This window comes from Podarcis bocagei (assembly GCF_964188305.1).
Source record: "Podarcis bocagei genome assembly, chromosome: 6".
Classification (NCBI taxonomy): Eukaryota; Metazoa; Chordata; class Lepidosauria; order Squamata; family Lacertidae; genus Podarcis; species Podarcis bocagei.
This window is the reverse complement of record NC_138130.1, coordinates 42463397-42486253: the sequence shown is the minus strand read 5'-3', so window position 1 is coordinate 42486253 and position 22857 is coordinate 42463397. Positions and strand designations below refer to the sequence as shown.

The following is a 22857-nucleotide window of genomic DNA, read 5'->3' as shown; positions in this document are numbered from 1 at the left end:
GGGGGGTGGGACAGAGCATGAGACAGGCAGTCTGCAGAGAGGGTCAGGCATGATGGTTGGAATCTCTTTGACTTGGAGGCTGCAGCAATGGAAGGAATGTGAGAGCTCTGCACTCTCTCCATCTAGATGCAGGTTGTATATATGTGTAAATAAACCATATATGATAAAGACAGCACAGACTCTATTGTGCTTTGTTGTTCCAAAAGGAAACGCAGACCCTGGTAAGCATGCCTGGTACTACTAGAATCTCACACCGCTTGGAGATTGGGATGGCATGTAACAGTATTGTTAGGGGGTATTGGGATATGAATTATTGGTTTGTTGTTCTCATTTTTATTATGTATTTTGTGGTTTTTATATTGTAATTTTATGTTGTGAACTGCCTTGAGATCTGCGGATGAAGAACAGAATACAATTTTTTATTAATCATAATAATAATGATAATAATATGCAAACCACTTAGAGACTTCTGATGAACTGTGCAGCAATATACAGCTGAAATAAATAATGTAATGTATAGGACTGAAATGCATTGTTACCCAAAATGAATGAGTGTACCGCTATCCAACTAAGTTATAGAGTAAACCAATTGAAGCCAATGGACTTAGTCATAACTAACTTAAGTTCACTGATTTCAGTGGGTCTCTGAGTATAACTTAATCAGATACAGCTCACTGTAAATTAGTGCAATACACTGGGTTGCTTAGTCCTGTGCTGTTTCTGGCAGGGCTCTTGTGCACTTAACAGATGGGCAACAGGCAAAGTTAATAGGGAATATGGCATAGAGAGCAAACCTTTGCGATTTCTGTCTGCCATGCCCCTGTTAAAGGCTCAGGAATCCTGGGGGCAGGGAGAGAATATTTATACCCTATAGCTCTTTTAAGTTTACAAAAACTGAAAGAATGTCATCCTAATGAACGTACGACATGCATGTTTGGGGAGTAATAAGGGTTGAAGTAGACAAATAAGCATATATTTCACTAATCAGCTGCAATGTAATCAGATAATAAACATAGGTCTAGTTTCACCTTTGCTTCCTCTGTTAAATTGAATGACTTTGTGAAGCAATACCCTGCCTTAGGGTACCACTGGCATTGAGGAAAGCTTTATATTCCTTTCTATTCCTCAGCTAGCCAAAGTTTAACAGGTTCCTGCTGAACTGCATGACTCATGGTTAATATACTTTCACCTCTGTCCCTCTGATTTCCAAGATCACTTGCTTAAACCTATAGCAAGAAGGATGAAAACAAATGTAGCTTGATTGCAGCTGATTTGAAATGGATTCCTAGGAGCATATCTGTGTAACCAGGTGTAAACAACTGTGCTGGTTTTTACATAAATGTTTGCTACGTCAGCTAGAAAACATTTTGCTCTGTAATGCCTTGTTGGATGAGGTCAAAGGTCCATCTAATTCAGCTTTCGTGTCTCCAGCATTGACTCTCCACACATTTCATCATGTTGTTGTTATTGTTGTTGTTGTTTTAAAAAAAATACCCTGGTGTGAAGTCAGAATTTCATCAAGGAAAGCCTTTTCCTCTCCATGTCAGGAAAAGTTATGCCTGTGTCAACTGTGAAAGGTTCAAAAGCCCTCCCTCTCTCTCTCTTTGTGTGTGTGTGTGTGTGTGTGTGTGTGTGTGTGTGAGAGAGAGAGAGAGAGAGAGAGAGAGAGAGAGAGAGAGAGAGAGAGAGAGAGAGAGAATCAGCTTAGACAATGATTTTGTTAAAAGAATATTGACCCTGGCTGCTTGGCTACTCCAACAGGACTCAGGATCAAGTTGAGCTTGGCCCACAAATAGCTTTGTGGGTTTGCCAGTTTTTACTGCAGGTTTATCTGAGACTTTGCTAATTCAGTTATATTTCCTTCCTCCTTCTTGGAGGAAGAATTATGAAGTTTGGAAGGTGGGGAAATCAGTGACTCATAAAACCTGGACAGCTCTGCAGTTTTTATGGCAGAGGCTTCCATCTAGAGCAATTACATCCAGAGTGCAGTGTGATGAAAGATCATGCCACCAGACTTATATTTCCTTGAAATATTGGAGAGCCCTTGATTATAAGCCTTTTCAAAAATGGGCTCTTTTCCTCTTAAGAATGCCTTGTTATAGATAGACAATACACCTAATTATTTGACTCTTGGATATGAAGAATCATAATGAAGTGGAACATTTTTAGATACATTTTTTTCAGTCTAAATAAATAAGGTGGTTTTGTGGAAGGAATTTTATCCTAACCTAAACAAAAAACCTAAATATATCTAACCATTTGCTCACATTCAGCCCTTAATGCCTCTGTCACACCACCATTCCTCTCCATTGTTGTCTTCACTATCAGAATTCTGACTGTGATCTCCTTAATGCAAGGACTTGTTAGTTAAATATATATATACAGCTTGTACAACATATGGTGGTTTTCAAACCCACTAAAAGTGCAATAGTGAGCCCATTTGCTTATTTTAGTCAGTAAACTGCAAAGCATGCTAATGACATTACAGTGGTAGCTCCGGTTACAAACTTAATTCTTTCCGGAGGTCTGTTCTTAACCTGAAACTGTTCTTAACCTGAGGTACCACTTTAGCTAATGGGGCCTCCTGCTGCCGGTGCACCTCCATTGCATGACTTCTCTTCTCATCCTGAAATAAGGTTCTTAACCCGAGGTACTACTTCTGGGTTAGCGGAGTCTGTAACCCAAGGTGTTTGTAACCCAAGGTACCACTGTACATTAATAATAATATTTCAGCTATATTTTATACTGTGTATTCATGTCTGTATTTCCTGTACACTGATCACAGGTACAGTTGGTGACTACAACCCTAGACCTGTTCTTTTCCAAGGAAACACTGGACATTTTAAATTGGGCTATGGAACTAATATATTCTTGCACAGCACCCTAATCTTCAAGCAGTGTGAGATTCCAGGGATTCCAGGTGCTTTCTCAGGGTTTGTGTTTCCTCAGAATGAGAGGCAGGGGAGACTGTGGTGTCTTTGATACAGGCATCGCCCCACTTGCACAGGGGTTCCGTTCTGGGTCACCACACCTGTCATTCCTGCCTGTTCCACCTTAGTCCCCTCGGTCCCTTTTGGCGTCGTTTTTAGTGCGCACGACACCAATGCACACAAGTGGGGAGTTGCCTGGTTTATTTACACACATATAAAACCCGAGCCTATGATAGAGGAGCTCACAGCATAACACCCTAAGGGGATCTAGCATCTCCCATAGCCACATCCTTGGACTCAAACAGGAATCAGGCATGGCTCTGCCTCCCCCAGGTTTCAGCCTGCAGCCTTCCTTCCAGCTCGCACACACTGCTTGTGCCCAGAATAAAAGCAGCCACTGAAGTCTAAGTGTTAAATCCTATGCATGTTTCCTCAGAAGTAAATTCCACCATGGGGTTTACTCCGTGGTGAGTGTGTTAAGGACTACAGCTCAAGTAAATGAAATTACTTGCCTCAGCCTGCGTTTAAATATCATAGTGTGTAACACCAAGGTATGGTTCCTAATGCTAATGTTTGTAAGAAATAACATGCTAAGTATAGATCTAACATTTCCTAACTTCTAAGGGATGACAAAAATAAACTGAGTCTAAAGAATTGGCAGCTATTAAAACAATCTCAGGAAAAGTACACAGCTGTAACGTATTTTGCTTTGCACCATCTTTATTATTTCTTGTTGATTCCACTCCCCTTTCATCTTTGATATAAATATATGGAGTTGCTTTGTTCATGAGCTTTGTGTGCTCAGCACTTCTTTGTTTGTCCCTCATGTCATAAATAATGTGCCTTAGAAAAGCACTGAAGAAAGATACAGCATGCTAGTGGCACCAAAACACTGATTTACATTTATTGGTATCCGTTAAGGTTAATACAGCAAAACACCCTCAGAAGTATTGGACACATTTTCACCCCCTTAAGCAACAGAGATCTGAGCATACAAGCATGTTTACTGACTGTATGTATAGCTAATGAAGAATAACTTCTAGATCAGGGATGGGGAGCCTGCAGTGACCTTCCAGATGTTACTGAACTACACCTGCCATCTTCTCTGACCATTGGTCATGCTGTCTGCGCTGATGGAAGTGGGGGTCCAACTATATCCAAAGGGCTATAAATTTACCATCCTGTTCTAGATGTACAACCATCCACTTTGCAGTGCTTAGCCAGATTCTTGAAATATCATACCGTATTTTTCGCTCTATAACACGCACCTGACCATAACACGCACGTAGTTTTTAGAGGAGGAAAACAAGAAAAAAATATTCTAAGCAAAACAGTGGATGTATGATTTTTGTGGTTCATGCTGTGGCCACAGACATGTGATCTGACGGTGGGTTTGGGGTAGCCCAATGCAAAAATCCTGAGGATCCATGTGGATCCATGCTTTGTAACCACGTTTTTGCGCCATTGCGGCCCCATGAAACAGTGGGTGCGTGTATTTTTTGGTGCAGGCTGTAGCCATGGACATGCTATGTGATCTGATGGTGAATTTGGGGTGACCCAGTGCAAAAATCCTGAGGATCCATGTGGATCCGTGCTTTGAAACCACGTTTTAAGTGGGGAGGGAAGGAAAAGCACTCAAGGGACAAGGAGCACACGTGGGGGGTGTGGAGAAGGATGCTGCTAATAATGCAGAAGAGGCTCCTCTCCGGCTTTGCTGCTTTAAAACAAGCAGGCTCTGCGTCTCTCCCTCCTCCCCAGCAAGGAAACCACGATAGTAACCACTCTGAGACAAATCAAGAAAAATTGCGACCAACACTTTCCCCCAACAAGCGCAGTGAGGTCAACACACACACACACACACAGAGAGAACTGACCCTAAAGTCGCAGGGCGCTGGAAGTCGCAGGGTCGCTGGGAGAGTGAACGGGAAGCAAGAGAAGGAGAAGGAGCCCTCACACACACAGAGACACACAGAGTGTCAATTCTAAAGTCACAGGGGCGCAGGGAGAGCGCAGGGGCGCAGAGAGAGTGAACGGGAAGCAAGAGGAGAAGGAGCCCTCACACACAGAGAGACACACAGAGTGTCAATTCTAAAGTCACAGGGGCGCAGGGAGAGCGCAGGGGCGCAGTGAGAGTGAACGGGAAGCAAGGGGAGAAGCAGCCCTCACGCACACACAGACACACAGAGTGTGGATTCTAAAGTCGCAGGGAGAGTGAGAGTGAAGGGGAAGCAAGGGGAGAAGCAGCCCTCACACACACACAGACACACAGAGTGTCGATTCTAAAGTCGCAGGGAGAGTGAGAGTGAACGGGAAGCAAGGGGAGAAGCAGCCCTCACAGACACACAGAGTGTGGATTCTAAAGTCGCAGGGAGAGTGAGAGTGAATGGGAAGCAAGGGGAGAAGCAGCCCTCACACACACACAGACACACAGAGTGTCAATTCTAAAGTTGCAGGGAGAGTGAGAGTGAACGGGAAGCAAGGGGAGAAGCAGCCCTCACACACACACAGACACACAGAGTGTGGATTCTAAAGTCGCAGGGAGAGTGAGAGTGAACGGGAAGCAAGGGGAGAAGCAGCCCTCACACACAGACAGACACACAGAGTGTCGATTCTAAAGTCGCAGGGAGAGTGAGAGTGAAGGGGAAGCAAGGGGAGAAGCAGCCCTCACACACACACAGACACACAGAGTGTCAATTCTAAAGTCGCAGGGGCGCAGGGAGAGTGAAGGGGAAGCAGGAGGAGGAGAACGACAGCTCAAGCACACACACACACACACACACACACAGCCCCTACAGTGCCTAATCCAAAATCGGACAGCAAAAAACTGCAGGCAGGGACAGAGAGCAGGGGTTGTTTTAAAGCAGCCAACTCCCGCTCTGCTTCTCTCCCTCCTCCCCGGCTCCGCTAGCTGACAGGAGCCGCTTACACCCGCTTTGCTGTTTCAAAGTGAGCCACGGACTGCTCACGACTGCAGCAGATTCCCCCGCCATCTGTAGGCATTCGCTCCATAACACGCACAGACATTTCCCCTTACTTTCTAGGAGGAAAAATCTGCGTGTTATGGAGCGAAATTTACGGTATTTAAATGCATAGATTAAAGATTTGTGGCTCGTCCACACTTCCACTTGCCCCATGCCTAGAAAGCATGGGTCTGAGCAGTTTCCACTTGTCATGTGCTTTCTAAGCACAGGTACAAGCGGTTTTACCTTCGCCCCACCACTTTCCCCTGGAAAACCCACTCTTTAGCACCAAGTTGGAACAAATGGCAATCTGCAGAAAACACAATTACCATTTGTTCTGCTTCGGTGCTGAAGGTCGGGTTTCCATGGGAGAAAGCGGTAGGGCAAATGGAGGTGTGGATAAGCCCTTTGTGTGTGACAAGTTGTGTTGCAATTAGGTAACTATGGTTGCCTTTGCATTCAGTGTTTTTGGAACTGTTATATTTCTAGTTGTTTTTATTACTGAGTTTGTATACCGCCCTTCATCCAAAGATCACTGGGCAATTCATAACATAAAAATACAAAATGAGAACACAAAATACATAACATAACAAAACAAAAACAAACCAATAACCCTCTCTCCCACAAACACATTTAAAAGGCTATCAAATGTTTAATCAGCCAAATGCCTGGTTATAGAGAAACAGTTTCACCTGGCGCCATGTGTAATGAAGGCACCAGGGGAGTCTTCCTATGGAGAACATTCCAGAAATGGGAAGCCAACACAGAAAAGGCTCATTCTTACGTTGTCACCCTCCAGACCTCTCATGAGGGCCTGAGATGAAGATTGCAGGGTCCAGGTCGGTTCATATGGGGAGAGGTGGTCCTTGAGGTATTTCGGTCCTCAATATAATACAGTGGTACCTCTGGATACGAACGGGATCCGTTCCGGAGCCCCGTTTGCATCCTGAAGTAAACGTAAGACGCGACTGTGCATGCACGGGTTGCGTTTTGCTGCTTCCGCGCATGTGTGTGACATCATTTTGAGTGTTTGAGCATGCGCTAGCGGCGAAACCCAGAAGTAACGCGCTCCGTTACTTCCGGGTCGCCACGGAGCACAACCCGAAAATATTCATCCTGAAGCTACTTCAACCCGAGGTATGATTGTAGTTGAGAGGCTCCCAGATTTCTCATACATATGCTATATTAAACTACGGTATATGTATTTTAAAGTCAGAAGCGTATGGTATGGTAAAGCCATGAAAGTACCATTCACATTCACAAATCTCATATTACAATATTGTATACTGCTACATCTTTACCTCAGCTAGGCAGCAAATATTGTGAGCAATGTTAGGCTGAAGTTACCAGCCCATGATCATCCAGTAAGCTTTGTGGTTGGCTCAGATTTGAACCAATGACAAAGTTGTCCACACTGATAATAAGAATTCAGCCTACTACACAGTCAATACAAATCCCAGTCTATCAGCTCGAGGCAGTGACCAGCACAGATGCCCTGAAATGTTCATCAAGTGCATTATAAAAGAGCTATGAAGACAGTCGGAGCTGACCTGCTCTCTAAGAGAATGCAGTCCCATAACAACTTGCATTATTTAGGGCCATTAGTGCTAGTTCTAATAATAACAAAGACTTATTAAGACTCAAATGCTTCATGAACATTATTACCTCTGAGCTAAACACTCTTGCCCTGGCACAGTAATTGGTTCTTTTGCAGCAAGAATAGTTATTGTGTCCTGTTTTTAGAATAACATGGGGAAAAGCAGTTTCAGTGGGGAAATTAATCTGAAATAAATACTTAAGAAGAAGAAAGGTTCAGTGTAGCTGAAAATGGAATGAGGTGAGAGAGTTGCACATCACATTTGGCTTGACATTTGCTTTTATGGTTTAAAGCCTATTCTAGTATTCCCTAGCAATAACTTGTAGTCATGCTCAGAAAGCTTGTTCCTCTTACTGCAAATATTATTTAAGGGCAAAAGGAAAATCCGGCTGTGTGTAATTGTTTTAATAAGGTGTATGACGTATGTTTAGCATATCTATCTTGTAGCAAGAAATTAAATATTGGCAGAATGGTCCAGCAGAAGGTCAGGCCAGCTACATCTGCCTTTTCCTATTTGGCTTTTGGGTGCATTGCTAAATATGCTAATTAGAATTTAAGAATCATTTTGTCCCAATTCAGGATTATTCCCTACAAAGTCTGCAGAATTATTTTCCTTAAGCCTGCAGTGAAGGGCTTCTTGGCTCAAGTGTCTTCATTTATTTTTCGGTATGTGAGTGTGCATGCATGTGTATCTTACAACAAAGATAACATTTCATGCTTAAAACGAAGTGGGCTGTGGTCCATAAAAACTTGTGCTGCAATAAACAAATTAGATGCCATGACTCCTTATTCTTGTTTTAATTTTTTTCATTCAGATGCTCAAGTCTTTCCCCTCTGTTTTCTCCAAATAGAAAAACTGTTCAGGTGCCAAACATTCTCCAGTACCCATCAAGACAAATGTAATTATTTTCCTTTTAAATGAGACCAGAATGGTTTATTTTGCCAGCTATAACATGCAGTCCTTACACGTTTGTATCAGATACTGGGGAACAATCTTATTTAAAACTGGCAGCTAATAACAGATGTTAGGAAGATCACTAGGAAGATTCTCATTTAGGGGATGTAATATGCATCAGAGTTTGGGAAGTTACATTCTCCAGCTACTGCGAGAGGCAAAAAGAAAGAAAGAAAGAAGTTCAAAGCAAGGGCGGGGAGAGAGAGAGAGTTGGCTAAAGGTGAACAGTCCCTAATCTTCCATCCAACCTACTTAAATTTCAGCAAGTGCTATTCTTAAAGGGAAGCTAACTCATGTGTGAATTCTAAGCAAAATCATTTGGATTCCATATGTATGGTAGTCCAGGTGCTATTCTGTATAAAAGAGTATATGCATACAACTCCTGATAGCTGAATAATATAAATCAAAGAGATTGTACGGTATCTTAAAGAAAAGAAAAAAGGATACAGTAAACTAGGTGATTTGATAAAAAAACCCAATTCTTAATTGTATACGGTGAAAGTTTGGTGGAAGGAGACCAGGCCACAAATCTATCTGCCTGGAGCTCTTTCACATGTTTTCACCTGCCATAGCTCAGGTGGAAGCAGGATGCATAAACAGGCCCCTGCGTCTGACTTTAATAGATAGACAGAATCATGTGCGAGGAGATGGTCTTTCAGCTATGAAGAAAGCCAGTGTAGTACAACAGTGTAAATATGAATAGCTGTGGAGAGTGCACTACAGCAGTGGACCCTAAAAGCATAGAGTTAACGTTTCTCCTACCCAAAACTAAAATGAGACAAAAAGCATAGCCAAGGCAACAGAAAGCTCAGATAGTGCAAATTGACCATGGGAGCAAGGTCAGGTACCGCTTTGCAGCCCCCACATTCAATCCAAATGTTTCCTGATCTCTTTTCTGCAAAGATAATCAAACTCTGTACTAAAAAAGCATTCAGTGTTCTTCTCATGAACAAAACAAATAATAAAAGCATGTATTGATGCCGCATATCCTGATGCAAGGCTATATTTTATTGTATTCCATATCACTGCTCAGGATGTTGGAACCACAGGCAGGATGCGATTTGCTTATAGTTTAACCACAGGTGAATGTCATGTCAATAAATATAACTCAGCCTGTTTCACTCTTCCTGCATCACCAATTTGTAGCAGCTTACTGCTAGCACAGTAACACAATGGTAAAAGAGGACTCTATTCTTTTATTTCTGGTGCCTCTGCCTCCTGTTTTCTGCCTCACCATTACTCAAATTTCTCTGTTGTAGCAGGTCAAAATGCGGTGTGCAAGCACCATCTGACCTGTTTTTCAGGGGTAAATTTCAGCTTTTGCATCCTGAAGATGTGGACAGAGTGCTTGCAACTGTTTGCCCAGCCACATACTCTCTGGGCACTCTTCTCAATCCTGGGGTGGGTCCAGGGTCCAATCTGCCTGCTGCCCTTAAACCTGCATCTACTTCTGAAGCCCACTCTTGACATGGAGGGTTCTTGACAACAACCACCCAGTCACAAATAGCTCCATCCTGGACAAGATGCATCAGTGTGGTGGCAGTGCAGTTACAGGAGCTTCTGGAGAATATTGGTTAGCTGGACCTGCATTTTGGAACCAGATCAATCTTGTTTCCCCTGAGGGGTGACCTTTATCAGAAGAAGGAAAGGGAGATTGTGATGCTGTTTCTACTTGATCTCTCAGAGGCTGTTGGTACCAAGAATCATGGCATCCTCCTAGACAGCTTTTGTGAATTAGGGGGATTCCACTCCTACCTACAGAACTGGTTATAGAGAATAGGGTTGGGTGACATCACCTCAGTCCACCAGCTATCGTAGTGTGGTGTGCTGCAGAATAACATATTGTCCACAGTGTTATTTAACATCTACATGAAACCGCTGGAAGCAGCTGTTAAATAGCAACGTGTAATTTGTCATTCCCTCATGTGAAATGTAAAAGGTAGAACACCTCAACTTGCAACCAACTACTCAGTGGATGGTTTCAACACTTTTTTGCTGCTCCATCACACTGTTGTACGCCAGGGATGGGGAACCTCTGGCTCCTCAGATGCTGCTGGAATATAACTCCCATCATCCCTGGCCAAGCCAGCTGAGGTTGATAGGAAATGGAGTCCAACAACCTACGAGGTGGAAAACCAGTGATCCTCTAGCTGTACACTGTCTTGAGTTGCTAGGAGGGAGGGCAAAATATAAATGTAATAAAATAATAATGCTATTAGATATTGTTTAGAAGGGCAAAGTTTCCCTTAGTTTAAGTTTTTATACATATAGGTACAAACATATGGCTACCTTTTCCCCCCTCAGGAAGATTGTATCATAGGAAAGCCGTGTCTCCTATAGAGCTTTACAGTGCAATCCTAAACACATTTACTTAGAAGTAAATTCCACTGTTTTCAGTGGTGCTTACTCCCTAGCAAGTGTATTTAGGATTCAAGCCTTAAGCAGTTTAGAAGTGTGACCCTGGGCCTCTTCCAGCACAGCACTTTGCCTCAGAATCAAAAATAGGAGTGCAGCGTCCTTGTTTATTCAAATGTACTTTGTTAGAACTCCCATTTGAGGCTGCAACAATCCCGCCCACATCCACATTCTCAAGATTACATCAGAACACTGGCAGGAATTCTAAATTCCTGGTGGATGTCAATTACACTCCAGGAAGCCAAGAACATAGGAAGCCACTCACATGCTAAAATGATCGTGATGATTGCAAATGAGATCTTACCTGTCACCATCCTCATATTTATCATCAGTTTCAGCAGCAATGAACAACTATCATAGGTAACTCATGTACACTATGGAAGAAAACATGTACAGTCATGTCTTGAGACAGCATCCTCCTATATAGCCTGCCTTTCCTCCACCACAAATTGCTCAAACCAGCATTCTTGCACTTTGCAAAGGTTCCAAAATCCACAATTGGGCAATATCTTCATTTGGAAAGTCAAAACATTACACGATAGTGAGTGAGCTTTTGATTTCTCCACAATTTTCAATCAGGATAGATGTTAGCAGGAGGAAGAAACAGGGTAGGGAAAAACATGATTTGTGTAACACTCCGCAGTGTGAAGAGTTCTAGAGAACTCCAAAACTTTATTTCTATTTTGTGTTATTTTTGTTGTTACTATAAAGGTATTAAGCCACCTGTGGATTTTATCATTTTCCTTATAGAGAAACACCTCATGTTTTATTTGTAATTCTTGGTCACTTTGAGTTCAATTGAAATAAAACTGCAGTAAAAATAGATGTAGTGTGCCCTGTTTACTGATACAAATACTAAAATTTAACACTCCTGGTCATTTATTTGGAAATAAATGTTGATTATAATTGAGCTCAGATCCAGATAAATGGGTTTGTAATCAGTATGCAAGTCACAATTAAGTCAACAGATTTAAACCAACAGATATGCGTTTTAACACCCCCCATACCTTATGAATTTTATAAACAGTTTCCTACTAATTATATGTATTCAATGAAATAATTCATTGGCAAAAAATATAATGCTTAATACTGGTCTTGAAGAAGATGTGCCATATGTAATAACTGCCTTTTCTATTTTATAATGCACACATTGGACCCAATGCATTCCTAGGAACAGAGACTATGCATTGCCAAACAAACAAAGTGTCCATTCTCTGGCAGTATTTTGCATGTTTTCTTGCATGTCAGAAAAAAACCCTAAAAACCATCAACAAATAGACTAATCTTCCTCCTTGGTGGTCATGCACAAGAGAAGAAATAGTTATAATGGCTGCAGACCTTTTTGTTAGGATGGTACTAGGGAAACTTCAAAGTATGCATCATACTTGTATTTGACAGGAAACTATTTTTGTTTCAGTAGAACTCTGCAATTGGAAGTAAACCTATCTGTGATCAAAACAGCAAAACAAACAACACAGGCCTCTGGTTGGCCACTGTGACAAGAGGATGCTGGATTAGATGAGTCATTAGCCTGTTCCAGCAAGCTCTTCTTATGTTCTCAACAACGAAAAGAGTATTTGAGAGAAAAGCACAGCTAGAAGGGCTTCGCTCCTAACTTCCATTCTGTGTCTTAAGTCTTTCCTCTTTCCAATGTATTCAGCATTGCCTGAGTCAGACTACGACATTGTCGGATATAGTGGCACCCTAACAGCACAACCCTATGCATGCTTACTCAGAAGGAAGTCTTACAGTGTTCAATGGAAGTTCCTCCCAATTAAGTGTTAATGAGGATTGAGATGCAATCCTAAGCATATTGCTCACTCAAAAGTTTCAATATGTTCAAAGTCGTTAGAATAGGCAGCATTGAAGCCAAGACTATCTTGTTTTAATGATGAGGGTTGACCTGTATACAGTGGTACCTTGGGTTAAGTACTTAATGCGTTCTGGAGGTCCGTTCTTAACCTGAAACTGTTCTTAACCTGAAGCACCACTTTAGCTAATGGGGCCTCCTGCTGCGCCGCCAGAGCACGACGATTTCTGTTCTCATCCTGAAGCAAAGTTCTTAACCCAAGATACTATTTCTGGGTTTGCGGAGTCTGTAACCTGAAGCATATGTAACCCGAGGTACCATTGTACTGCCCCTCTGTGGATCTCTTCTGGATGATGTCTACTGAACATTCATCCTGATCAGTTTGCAGGGAAGTTGGATGTCAGTTGCATCAAAGCAAATGTTAGCCCACACTTTCCAGTAACTTTCCCCACCACTTTTTATGTTGCTAAAAGTCAGGTCTTTGGGGAAAGTAGATTTGTTGTGGAAGACCTCCCAATTTCCAATAGTTGTGCAACATGAATTTGCTGGTACTGTATATGATTGAATCACACAATGATAACTACAGTGTCCTAAGGATGCACACTGAAGTATACTTTTTAAACATATATTTTAAAACCTTTTTCATTTTTCTTTTTCAACCCAAGAATGTGGAAAGTAATTAGACAGAGGCTTATACAATAATAAACATAATTCTACCTATATTTATTAAACACATAATTTAGGAGGACCATATTTCTTTTTTAGGTGCAGGGAAGGCATGTTGTTTGAAATATACGATTACAAAGTCCCACCCAACTGCATGGGATTGTTCTGCTGATTCTTCATCTTTTCAGCAACTGCAAAATCAAACAAAAACAATTATTTACAGAATCGTAAACCTGGTTCTTTAAAATTAACAAAGTAGAATAGTGTGTCATATAAATTTCATCAGAGGGATAAACTACACTGGACGGAAACCCAAGGGATGAGTTAAGAATGCCAGGATGTGAAGGTGGAGGCAGTGTTGCAAGTATTTGGGATTCCTTGTTGACTCTTTAGCCATGCTTTTATAAGAAAAATCCTGTAAGGCTTCTAAAATCTAACATGTGTTCAGGGTTGCAGAGTCCAGTTTTAGTTCGGAGTTAACAGGGTTTTGGTTTTTTGTTAAGACAAAACTTTTATGAAGCTTTTTTAAAAAAATAAAATAAAAAATAAACTCCAGAATAGTCATACTGAATACGTACAAAACTAACAGCTTCCCGCGGATTATCTCGGAAAGGTTACTAAACTTTGCCGTCATAGCCACGGGGGTGGCACTATAGCAATTATGCCGGATTGGTTCATCCGGGGGTAGAAGGAAAACGCCGCACAATCGCCTCTCTACACACGATAAGCTTTTGTACAGCTCGAGGGGTGTGACGCTCGCGGGCGGCATCCGCGGCGCAGGAGAAAGCCAGGCTGCCCGCGCGGAGGATAAACCCGCCGCCTCCCGCCCTTCGCTCAAGTGACCGTGACAAAAAAGGAGAAAAAAAACCAAACCCCTCGTCACGTATCCGGAGTCCCCGCCTGCCTGCCTGCCTCTCCCTCCCACGCCAGCCAGTCACTCCCGACGGGATCAGAGCAACCATCGCCTGGCCGCGCGCCCGCGACTCCGTCCCTTTACTACCTGGGCTCGCCGCTCATTGGCTGGGCCAGTCCCGCCCTCGGGGATGACGCCACCAGGCCTCGGCTTGACAGGCAGGTACGGCTTGGGGGCCGCCATGTTGGGAGCGGAAGCGGAGTGAGTAGCGGCGGCGGCAGTAGTAGCAGTAGCCCTGCTGGACGTCGGGAGGTTGGCTCTGCCCGGCAGCGGCTTCTTCCGAGCCCAGTTCTCTCCGTCGCCCGCGCGTGGCAGCTCCGCCTCGTCCTCCGCCCCCAGTGCGGGGGTTGGGAGCGTGAGTGTCCCGGCAGTGCCCTCGCCTTGGCCAGGAGGAGGAATCCTGACCCGGAGCCTGAGCGAGAGACTGTTGGGCAGCGGCGGCTCCAGGTGGGGGGAGCTCGGAAGTTAAAGCGGGAAGATGCCGTTAGCGCAGCTGGCGGACCCCTGGCAGAAAATGGCTGTGGAGAGCGCGGCGGAGAGCAGCAGCAGCAGCGCCGAGGTAAGGCGACCTGAGCGGCCGGCCGGCCGGGGAGCGGGCGCCGAGTCCCGGCTACAGCACCCCCTGCTGCCGCCGCCGCTGAGCCCCGGAGGGCGAGCCCGTCAGAAGGCGGGGGGAGAATTAAAAGCCCGTCCTGGGGAAAGGGGAACGTTTTGTCGCTCTGCTTCCGCCCCGGCTTGGAGACCGGCGTCCGCTTCCTCTTTCTTCCAAGTGCCCCATGCGAGGCAGGGCAGCCCCCTTGCCCGTCTGGGGGCTCTTCGTGGCCCCCTTGGCCGCCTGCTCTGTCGCTCCTCTCCCGCCTCACCCCCCTTCGCTCCTTTACTCCAGATTAGCCAAGTCCGCTTCCCTCTCTCGCCCTCGCCGCTCTCGGGGGCAGCGAGTCACGAAGGGGCGCGTTTCCGACTCTCACCCTTTTCAGCGACAGGATATTTAAAATCCGTATTAGTAATGGCTTGCTTGGCGGCGGGGGAGAGAGTGGTGTGGGCAACTCTTCTGGCACACAAAACCCCTCTTCCCGTCTTGATCGCCGCGGTTCGGAGAATAAATTTCTTTTGGCGGCAGGACGGTATCTCTGTACGCAGTGGCGTTGAGATCTCTGGCGTAATGGAGAGGGCACAGTTTACCTCTGCCTTCCTTTGAAAGGAATTTTGTGGGATCTCCCTGTTGGGGAGGAGGAGGGAGATAAAGTATGTGAGAGGGTGCCTATGCCCTTCTCTTCTCTCTTTACTGAAACAGATCTGTTTTGTGATAGTTTTTTTTTTCACCTTAGGGAAGAAACATGCTGATCCATACCGCTAATGCTGCTGATTTCGAACAGCCTCCTTATTCCATTTGTTTGCAAGGGACGATAGTCAGGGGAAGTGGAGGGGGCGAGACCCCTGACTGCTGGTCAAGGCAAGGCCAGAGGGTTAAGAAAATCAAAAGAGGGTGGGAGCAAAGGGACTTTACCATCTATAGCCAATGCTACTACTACTGTTCTGAAATTTGCTGGAGGAGGAGTTAAATAGTGTTAAGCTTCGGAATATCTCAGTAATCATCTTTCCTCTTTCCACTTCATAAGGTGCAGCCAGGATACAGCACCTTTATGAAGCCAAGAACATCTGGGTTAGGTGGTTGTGGAGTGGGTTACTGTCAGATTGTCAGATCTGCTGTAGAAACTGAAGGGTTGAATGACTTGGCAGCTTTTGTTCTTTTTGATGGTGTTCGGTTACTTTCCCCGGCTACTGTCTCTTCCTCCCTCCCTTCCCCCTCATTTTGACCGGATGCTCAACTTCCTCCATGTACAGGTCTGTAACCAGGCAGTAAGAACAGTTTGCACATGAGAGCAAGTTTTTTCTTTTCTCATTTTTAAAAGGAGAAGTCCTCATATCCTGCTTCCGCTGAAAGCAAGGCACCAATATAGGAACTGGTGGTCATCCGTCTCCATCCCCCCCCCCCCCAAGTTCTCATGATCCAAGAAGCAATGTACTTTATGTAGTTGAAGCAGCATGCTTGTGGTTTGATCAAGTTTAGATAATCTAGCTTAAGTAGTAGTAGCTTTCAGGGTATGGTTCTGAGAAAACCTCTCTGCTGTTTCATCAAGTGGTTCCTTTTATTAGTAGTAATAAGGTGTTGTGATAATTTGGCATAATTAAATTACCCTGTTTCTAGCTTTGTTAAATCCCGAAGTATTCTGTTCTTTTTGACTTAGGCTGATAAGTAGAGCAACAGTATTTGTGTTTATAACACTTCGTTCCATAAAGAGTTTGTTTTTTTAAAAAACCATTTGCCTCAGAGGTGTAATAACAATAAAGCATTTTAACTGTACTTCTACGGATGACGTATCATTGCAGCCTATTGAAATATATCAGTTCCCCTATGGAGACAACCAAATAGTATGTCTAAATATCATTCCAGGAGCTAAGCATAATGTTTGAAAGATGCTTATGATCCGTGTTGTGCTTGTTATGTGCAGCATCTAAGAACATAAAAGCAACCCCACTGGATCAGACCAAATGTCTGTCCAGGCCAACATTCTTTTCTCACCAGATGCTTATGGAAATCCCAGCGGCAGGACATGAGTACAACAGTATTTTTCTATTCATGATCGTCACTGGCTGGTTTTCAGAGACCTACTACTCCTACAGTGAAGATAGAATAAAGTCATTATGGCTAGTTGATGGTCTTACTTTCCATGAATTTGTTTAATTCCCCTTTTAAAGCATTTAACTATGAACTATGTGAAGAATAGTTTGCACAATTTTATGCAGTTCTGTCATGTCCGTCCCCCCTTATTTATAGCAGGGCAGTCAAACATGTGGCTCAAGGACTGCATGTGGCCCTTGATACCTTTTTTGGTGCCCCTCCACACCCCCAGGCCTCCTTTCCAAAACATATAAATGCATAGCATAGTAACAACCCCCCCCCCCAAATAGATCGTTTAATTAGCCAGAGGCATTCCCAGCTATATCAAGGGTAGCCAGCATGATGCCCTCCAGAAATTACTGGAGTACATCCCTAGCCATTGTCCATGCTAACTGGGGCTGATGGGGGTTGGAGCATGACTACATTAGCCCATGCCATTGGTGCCAGGATACAGCATGACCACTGACTTCTCTCCAGCACCATCTACCAGCCTCTCTAGATGATGAATGACATTTGCAGTCTTCACACCAGGCAGGCAGATCACAATGTGGTCTGCAGCCAGGTCAGAAACTTAGCTATTTTTGTTTATAATGATAAAATTGCTCACTACCAGGAGTATCTGCTCATCCAGATAATCTTTGCCAGCTCCACATATTCCTGATTGTGACTAACCTTGGTGTAGAGATGTTATACGCTAGGGAACCAATGCACTTATAAGGGTTTCAAACATAATATGGTATGCTGCTCCATGGAAGAAACTTCTAGGTAGATCCCATGTGGAAGAGTGCATCTTTCAAAAAAGTACTTTTGATGTGAAATAATTAAAAGTGTTTTTTCCCACCCTATTCTTTCAAGACAGTAGTGTGATTTAAATTAATGAATAAATAATAATATTGCTTGGGAATGCTTGTAGTGATAGACCTTGGTAATTAGGAACAATGCTTGTTTAAGACATGATTGTGACCCAAAAGCCTCTGGATTTCTTTGCATAAAGAATTAAATATATCCAGTTTCATTTGGTTAAGTGAAATTAATTAATTCTCAAAACTCCAGTCTGAGCTGCAACTAGAGTTGGTTATGAACACGAGAACAGCCCACTGAATCAGGCCAGTGACCCATTTGTCCACATCCTGTTCTCTCAGTACCCAACCAGATGTCTGTGGTTTCCACTAACTGATACCCAGAAACATACTATCTCTGACAGCAGAGGTTGAACATAGCCTTATTCACCAGGAATTTGTTTTACAGCCATCCAAGATGGTGGCCATCGCTACCTCTTGTGGGAGTGAAATCCATAGTATAATTATTCATTGAAGGAAGAAGGTACTTTCATTTGTCTGTGCTGAATCTTCCAACATTCAGCTTCACTGAATATCCCCAAATTCTAGTGTTATGAGAGAAACTTTTTTCTATCCACTTTTTCCATAGCATGTATAGATTTATACACTTTGATCATGCTGCCTCTTACTTGGCTTTTCTCTAAACTAAAAACCGCAACCTTTCCACATAAGGAAGTGGCTCCATCCTCCTCCTGATCATTTTGGTCTCATTCCTTTGTCAGTCACAGCCAGTTCAGACCCCAGATAGGTGAGGTTAATTTTTTTTTGTCCCAAATGCATGACTCTCATCAAAAATGGATGTTAGGGAAGGGAAAAAAGATTATAACAGTAACTCAAAGCCATTTTGCTTAGTGGAATACAGGACAAAAGCACATTGTGTGTAGATGGCTGGCTGGAGAGATGGGGAAAGTGTGCATTACTTTATTTTAAAACCTTCTAATTATATTTTAAGTGTTTTCATCATGTAAGTATTTAATCATGGCTATAGTATTTGCTTATATCAAAATGTTTTAAGAAGGCAAATTGTAGTATTTAATGGTTTGAAGTGAGAATAAGCCCCTTTCTGAAAAATTGCTTCTTTGCCTTTTATTGAGACTGTCAGTAGGGAAAGCGCTTGTCATATTGATAGAGGGCTGGTGGTACCATAACCTATGCAGACAATTGTGTGCTATCAAATGGGGCTTGGAATCTGTTCTAGGTGCCTTTAAACTGATCATACTTTTCATCCCTGGCACACTTTCCTATTGTATTGTCATGGGTTGTGGCAAGCTGCTATTCTCACCACCAATATCCTTGCAACAACCTTGTGGAGATACTATGCCCTCCTAGCTGAAGCAAATACGGTAGCAAAGAAGAATGTGTACAGAGCTGTGTTGCAACTTTTAAACTGACATTTTAAACAAACATGTATATGTTCCTGTAAAATGCCGGAAATGTAAACGAACAAGATGCTATATTTGCAGGGCGGCATTGTGAGAGATTTCAGTTTCTTGCTTGAAGGTTATAGAATTGAAAACACACTAGAATGTGCATTACCAGTTAATCCAATGATTTGCTTATGAATTACCTAAAAAACAGCATTTAAACCTACAAGGAGCAATTGAAAAAATATGTTTATTAATTTTTGAGAACACAGCTGTAAAAAGTAAGATGTACAAATCAGTGAAAGAAAAATTTTTAAAAAAAACATTAACTGTAACCATTGCTGTGCCTGAGTGAAGTATAGATGTTGTTTACATCATCCTCTTCATCTTCAGTTTTAAGAAATAAATATGGAGCGAAAAATATGGAGCAGTAAGCAGTTTGAGAGAAACAAAAATATAACTTAGGGATTCAGCCCTAAGCATATTCACCTAGGAGTAAGTTCTGTTGAAATTAACATGACTACTTCTGAGTAAATATGAATATAATTAGGCTGCAAATAGAAAAAAATGAAGCCCTTACTAATAGCTGTCTTCAGCGTTTTCCAAAAATATCTGGCTCATTGTAGTGATATATCATTTCTGCACTCTTAACTGCAGTTAGCCAAATTAACCTGTGCGCAAGCCACATTGAAGTGTGAGTATGCTGAGCTCTACTGTTGAAGCTTCAGGGAAACTACTGGCTTTGCATTATGTCTGAACCAGCACACATAGCTTGCTTACCCCCCCCCCCCAAAGCATGATTGGGCAGTGGGCAACCAAGAAAAAAACTTGGCTTCAGAATTGTGGTCTGTTTTGAGAGAAACAACCCACAAGCACTGGTTTGGAGTATTGCTAAGCCTGCCACTCCATGGTTTGTTTCCCTGACAGAGGAAGGGAGGAGCTCAGTTTTCATGCACTTTCACGTGGCTCATGCATAGGCTAATTGATTACCTGTAGTTGTGTCTGAACATGATCATTGTAAAGACAGTACAGTGGTACCTTAGGTTACAGACGCTTCAGGTTACAGACTCTGCTAACCCAGAAATAGTACCTCGGGTTAAGAACTTTGCTTCAGGATGAGAACAGAAATCGTGCTCCGAAGGCGCGGCGGCAGCAGGAGGCCCCATTAGCTAAAGTGGTGCTTCAGGTTAAGAACAGTTTCAGGTTAAGCATGGACCTCATGAACGAATTAAGTTCTTAACCCGAGGTAACACCGTATTATTTACTGTGATAGGTACATTGCTCTTAGTACAAAATTCAAAAAAATGTTAAACGATACATATACCTACAAAATATCATTTTTCCTGTTAATGACCTTTGACCTGCATAGCTTTTACACTCAAATCTTTTACCAGAAAGGTTGCAAGATAAAATAAGTTTGCAATCTTCCTTGTATTGTAACTTGCATTATTTTTCCAATTATTTGATTGTTTTCATACTGTGCAGTCAGGTATTTGAAATGCCAGATTACACTAGCAACTGTAATACTTGGAATTTTGTGATTTATCTTGTATTGAAACATCTAGACAATATTTTCTAATATGGAAAACCATTGTAAATTGACTTATTTTTTACTTACTTTCTTCTACAACTTAGCCCCACTGCAATCTTTCAGTTGTTACTGATGTAAACATGTTATACATCTATCTGTATCTGTTTTAGAGTAAGACTAATATGTGGTGATGAACACACCAGAGGGCTAAACAGTCTTTGGCAATGTGTCATTTCAGTACACTCATCCTGCTGGAGAAAATGACTGGCTATAATGAATCACCTTTCGCGACCAGCCCTTCACTAGTCTGATTTACTAGCCAAATCATAAGACAGATTAGAGTCTGGTACATGCAGCTCATTCTTGCTGGGTGTCCCTTGTGAGCAAGGCAATTATATGCTGCTAAAAGTAATGTAGAATCATATAGAAGTTAGTGCAAATATGTGTTCCACGAGTTTTACTTGGAATACTACTAATGTTCCTAATGTGATAATGATGCTACACATTAAAAGTGTAAGGAATTGTGCTCTAAATTTTCTTCACATCACTTTAAATGTTTTTATATAAAATGAACTCTTGCTGGAGGAAAGCAATATTTTAGTAGTCTGTAGTGTATTTTGATTTGGATTCACGAGGATGAGTAAGAGCCTGGTGTGTTTCTTTGGGTTACCCAGACAACAAAGTGATAAGAAATTGTTAAAATCTACATCTCTTGGTTTTGCGTCAGGTGGCGAAGGCTGCTTTGCCATCTTTGACATTGAAAGTTGGATAACTGCCTGGTTTAAGTAAGTGGAAATTAGTAAGTAGGGTCTGAAGAAAGAGGAGAGTCATACAGAGGCTTCTGTTTGTTTCTGGGAAGGTGTTGATAAATGCAGTGCTTCTTATCTTTGGCAGTTCCCAGTGCCAAGTCACACTGAAATACACCCATCTTGATATTTTGCTTTAAAGCAGTGTCATCCTAGGAAGTGTTTTAGAGTAACTTCCTTTGAGCAGCCAAGTCTGGATGAGAGGTTGGTAGACAAATGCTGTGCTCCAGCTAACATGGCTGCTGCTTTAGTGCTGCTTAGATCCTTGAGCAGGGGTCAGCAAGATTTACCTCGCCTGGGCCGGTTCACTCCAACAGAGATCCCTCTGTGGGCCAGATCGCGTGTGTGAGTGCACCCGCCCGCGATTTCTGGCACCACAGACGCGAGTTCCCATACAGTGCCAGTTTAGCACAGCACATGGGGACTCACTGTGCAGGCAGCTTGGTGGTTCATGGGCGGCTCGTGGGCTGGTTAAACGACCCCCAGCCCATGGGCCTTAGGTTGCCAACCCCTGCCCTTGAGTGTGCAGGCTGGGGGAACTTGCTCTCAACCTGTTATCCTATTGTACACAAATTATTTACCTATTTTATTTCCTGTATGTTTACCAGTGTGGTGTATTGGTTAAGAGCGGTAGTCACGTAATCTGGGAAACCGGGTTCGTGTCTCTGCTCCTCCACATGCAGCTGCTGGGTGACCTTGGGCCAGTCACACTTCTCTGAAGTCTCTCAGCCCCACTCACCTCACAGAGTGTCTGTTGTGGGGGAGGAAGGGAAAGGAGAATGTTAGCCGCTTTGAGACTCCTGAAGGGGAGTGAAAGGCGGGATATCAAATCCAAACTCTTCTTCTCTTCTCTTCTTATACTGATTTTCAGGCAATTATTGTTTCCTAAAGTGACTTTAAAAAGAGAGAGAGAGAGAAGTCTAGCCATCAGGCGTACAAATGGCAAATGCAAGGTATACAAGGAAAGGAGAATAAAGGGAAAAGATCAGTATTAGACACTGAGATATGAAAGCTAGGAGATAAATGGCACCTTAAACCTAGATTATGGGCGCAACAACAGAATGTCTAGGCATGCTTTTTTATAACAAGAATACAAAGCTGAAAATGAATGAACTGCAGCTAAAATATATCATTTTTCACATTTTCCCCTGCTCACCCCTCTAATATTCTTAAGAGGGTCTCTTCTCCAGCCTTCAGAGAGTAGCTGGAAGTGGAGAGGCAGAAAAAGGACCTCCTTTCCTTCAGCTCTGCAGTTTTAATCTGAAATCTTAGATGCAGTACTGCACCCAGAGCTCAGAAACTGCTCACACTAATGAAATTCCCTATTACAAAATGTGCCTAGCACAATGGGAGTTTTGAACACTGGAAAATATAGAGATATCAGTTCT

At 42.9% G+C, this 22857-nt stretch overlaps 1 protein-coding gene and 2 long non-coding RNA genes across 7 annotated transcripts in view; 2 read left to right on the top strand and 1 right to left on the bottom strand.

Annotated features, from left to right (window-relative positions):
* LOC308589916 overlaps positions 1-10023 on the top strand; it is a 39662-nt gene extending 29639 nt beyond the window's left edge. For all 4 annotated transcript variants that reach the window (XR_014009547.1, XR_014009548.1, XR_014009549.1 and 1 more), the window contains exon 4: positions 8339-10023. This is a non-coding gene — a long non-coding RNA (uncharacterized lncRNA). The remainder of the gene's footprint in view (positions 1-8338) is intronic.
* A 3272-nt stretch (positions 10024-13295) lies between these two features.
* Positions 13296-14471, bottom strand: LOC308589914. The gene is made up of 2 exons (XR_014009545.1): positions 14334-14471; positions 13296-13524 (listed from the first exon to the last, which is right to left on the bottom strand). It is a non-coding gene; the product is annotated as an uncharacterized lncRNA (long non-coding RNA).
* Positions 14472-14677: 206 nt separating this feature from the next.
* Positions 14678-22857, top strand: part of RPS6KA3 (ribosomal protein S6 kinase A3) — a 42126-nt gene continuing 33946 nt past the window's right edge. For both annotated transcript variants that reach the window (XM_081199438.1, XM_081199437.1), the window contains exon 1: positions 14678-14805. In XM_081199438.1, the coding sequence (XP_081055564.1) occupies positions 14725-14805 (81 nt within the window). In that variant the 5' untranslated portion in view covers positions 14678-14724. The remainder of the gene's footprint in view (positions 14806-22857) is intronic.